This window comes from Sinocyclocheilus anshuiensis, unplaced genomic scaffold, assembly GCF_001515605.1.
Source record: "Sinocyclocheilus anshuiensis isolate Anshui unplaced genomic scaffold, SAMN03320099.WGS_v1.1 scaffold194, whole genome shotgun sequence".
Lineage (NCBI taxonomy): Eukaryota > Metazoa > Chordata > Actinopteri > Cypriniformes > Cyprinidae > Sinocyclocheilus > Sinocyclocheilus anshuiensis.
The window spans coordinates 668,995-672,415 of NW_015546074.1; the positions used below are offsets into that span (position 1 = coordinate 668,995).

The 3,421-nt window shown below is 36.5% G+C and overlaps 1 protein-coding gene across 2 annotated transcripts in view; it reads left to right on the top strand.

The window, feature by feature from the left end:
• Positions 1–2,519, top strand: part of LOC107699807 (ras-related protein Rab-30-like) — a 9,583-nt gene extending 7,064 nt beyond the window's left edge. For both annotated transcript variants that reach the window (XM_016501201.1, XM_016501202.1), the window contains exon 5: positions 1,029–2,519. In XM_016501201.1, the coding sequence (XP_016356687.1) occupies positions 1,029–1,279 (251 nt within the window). In that variant the 3' untranslated portion in view covers positions 1,280–2,519. The remainder of the gene's footprint in view (positions 1–1,028) is intronic.
• The last annotated feature ends 902 nt before the right edge of the window (positions 2,520–3,421 follow it).

The window sequence follows — 3,421 nt, forward strand, 5'->3', positions numbered from 1 at the left end:
GAGTTATATTAAAAATTGTCTTTGATCTTCCAAGCTGTTTAATGGCAATCAGCAGGTGTTACAGTTCATTAGTCCAAAAGAAGTTAAATAAAGTGCATCCATATATAATTAAAAAAGTGCCTCACATGGCTCCGGGGGGTGAACAAAGGCCTTCTGTAGTGAATCGATGCGTTTTTGTAAGAAAAATATCCATATTCAAAATGTAATAATTACTTTAATCTAGCTTGCGCCAACAGTTGTACATGGAAGCAGCTCCGGGAAGATGACATAAGATGTCGTCGTTGCGCATGCGCCACTGAGTCCTTCGTGAAAACCAACGTTTGTTTACAGGAGCAAAGGAAGCAAAGTTTCCTTACTTTAGCAAAGGAAAACCAGTCTCCTCTTGGCTTATATCGAAATCCTCCGACATTCTTCTTTACAAATCCTCGTTTTGTACTTCTAATTCGTGACCGTTGTTTTGTTTTGATCTCTCCCCTGTGCTTCCACGTTCGTCACTTCTGAGCGGCGCATGCGCAACGCCGATGTCTTACGTCATCCGCACGGAGCTGCTTCCGTGTACAACAGTGAGCGCAAGCTAGATTAAAGTGATTATTACGGTTTAAATATGGTTATTTTTCTTACAAAAACGCATCGATTCACTACAGGGGGCCTTTGTTCACCCGTAGAAAGAAGAAAGTCATATACACCTAGGATGCCTTGAGGGTGAGTAATTCATGGGCTAATTTTCATTTTTGGGTGAACTAACCCTTGTTAACCCTTGATATTATAGCCATAATATATGGCTTATCATCTATCTATCTATCTTGATCTATTGATCTGTCTGACTGCCAGGTTGGTCGGTCGGTCACAATGCACTCTGTAAACCAATGCAGGAAATTGTCCATCAACATTAGTTTAATAAGTTTTTGGAGCTGTTTGTCACTGAACAAACTAACTGGCTTACATTAGACCTTCTAGCTGTCAACACATATTTGGCGTCCTTGTAACCAGAGCGTTTGAGCCCTTTTCACTGCTGTTATTGTTTGCAGGGAATAAGATAGACCTGGCCGATAAGCGAGAAGTCCATCGGCAGAGAGCAGAGGAGTTTGCGGAGGCGCAGAGCATGCTTTATCTGGAGACCTCTGCCAAAGAATCGGACAACGTGGAGAAGCTCTTTCTGGATCTGGCCTGCGAACTGATCCGCGAGGCCAAGCAAAACACGTTGGACAACAACGATTCCACTCCCATGCCTGGAGAAGGGAAAAACATCAATTACTTGAGTTGCTGCAGCATAAACTAGTAGACTTGGCCACTCTGTCTGGCTGAGAGGGCAACATGGATTGCATACAAAGTGGTTGTATTGTTGGGAACCACTACGTAGTTGCAGTGGTTACTGTTTTCCACTGCTGTTGAAGTCTACTTCTTTTACCCTTCTTAAATCCCTGGGTATTTTAAAACATTTGGGAAAAACACGATATCAAGATGATGCTGCTTTTAAAGGTGGGTCCGAAGCTCCTAGATGCTTTTGGCGAGAAAAAAAGGGCCTTGTTACACAAATATTCTTGCTGATAGGTCAGACAATGAGATTTTCTATACTTCTGTACAATGCAGCAGTTGGGATTTCCCTGCTGACTTGAGAGCCAATGTATTTGTCGATTTGAAAAAACGAGAATGTAGGTTTTCATCAGCAGTCTCAGCCACTTGAAGGACTAGTTCATCCAAAAATAAGCATTCTGTCATTATTTACTCACCCTCATGTTGTTCCAAACCCATTTGACTGACTTTTTCTGTGGAATACAAAAGAAGATGTTTTGAAGAATGCTCACAAAGCTCTTTTCCAACAGAAAATATACAGTGACCAAAGCAGTCCATGTGACTTGTGAGTTATATTCCAAGTCTTCTGAAGCCATATGATGCTTACGGGTTTGGAATGACATGAGGGTGAGTAAAGGATGACGGTTTTTATTTTAGGGTGAACTGATTCTTTAAGAACCATTGCCACAAAATTCGTCTGTTGGTGTGCACATTTATTATTCGCACAAAATGCACTTCTTGTTGATTGCTTGCGAGATTGTTTGAGGTTGCTTATGCATGCATTTTTTTAAATGAAGAAGTCAATAATGCAAACAAATAGCCAGCTCCCTTAAATAATCTGTGACAGAAAGATGTGAAGTAAAACCGCCATTTTAAATCCTCATTTATCAGGTAGTCAGTTTATAAGAATATAAACTCCCCTTACTGCTTGCATGGAAGTTTGGCTTTGAAGGCCATGTCATTTTGAGAAGTCATAGCAAAAACCCAATGTGCCACTGCCATTTGCATCGTCATATATTACATAGCACTGGGGAATCACATGGAGCACATGTTTGGGTCATATTTCACCCCAAAATATCACTCAAACCGGGTCGATATATTGATCTGGAAGTTTTACTTTTGTTTGTTTCAAGGATAATTCTCAGTAGATTCTCATTATTGTAATACAGTAATGGGAATAATACTGTCCAGACGCAATTGTTTTTTTTTATGATTTTTTATTATTTTCACAGTACATGTATACATACTTTACATACTTTTTTTTGCATTATGTTTAGGATTGAGATTAGTTGCATTACAGTAATATGAACATTATTGTTCATAAAATAAGCTCCCATTTTCTTTTCAAAAAAGTTATTATTATTATTATTTTTTTATTATTAGCTTTTGAGGTCAAATTCACTGCTGTATTCTCAGTAGATTCTCAGTATTGTAATACAGTAATGGGAATAATACTGTCCAGACGCAATTGTTATTTTTTATGATTTTTTATTATTTTCACAGTACATGTATACATACTTTACATGCTTTTTTTTGCATTATGTTTAGGATTGAGATTAGTTGCATTACAGTAATATGAACATTATTGTTCATAAAATAAGCTCCCATTTTCTTTTCAAAAAAGTTATTATTATTATTATTTTTTTATTATTAGCTTTTGAGGTCAAATTCACTGCTGTTCAAAAGTTTGGGGTCATTTTTTTTAAAGAAATTAATACTTTTATTCAGCAAGGATGCATTAAATGAATCAAAATTGGCAATTAATTATTATGAAAGACATTTATTATGTTACAGATTATTTCTGTTTCAAATAAATGCTGTTCTTATGAACTTTTTATTTATCAAAGAAAAAAAACATCATGCTTTCCACAAAAGTATTAAGCAGCATAACTGTTTTCACCATTGATAATAATTAGAAATATTTCTTTAGCAACAAATCAGCACCTACAATTGATTTCTGAAAGATCATGTGACACTGAAGACTGGAGTTAAAATATTTCACAATATTACTATTTTTATTGTATTCTTGATCAAATACATGCAGCCTAGGTGAGCATAAGAGACTTCTTTCAAAAAGATTTAAAAAATCATACTGACCCCAAACTTGTGAATGATGGTCATTCGGTTT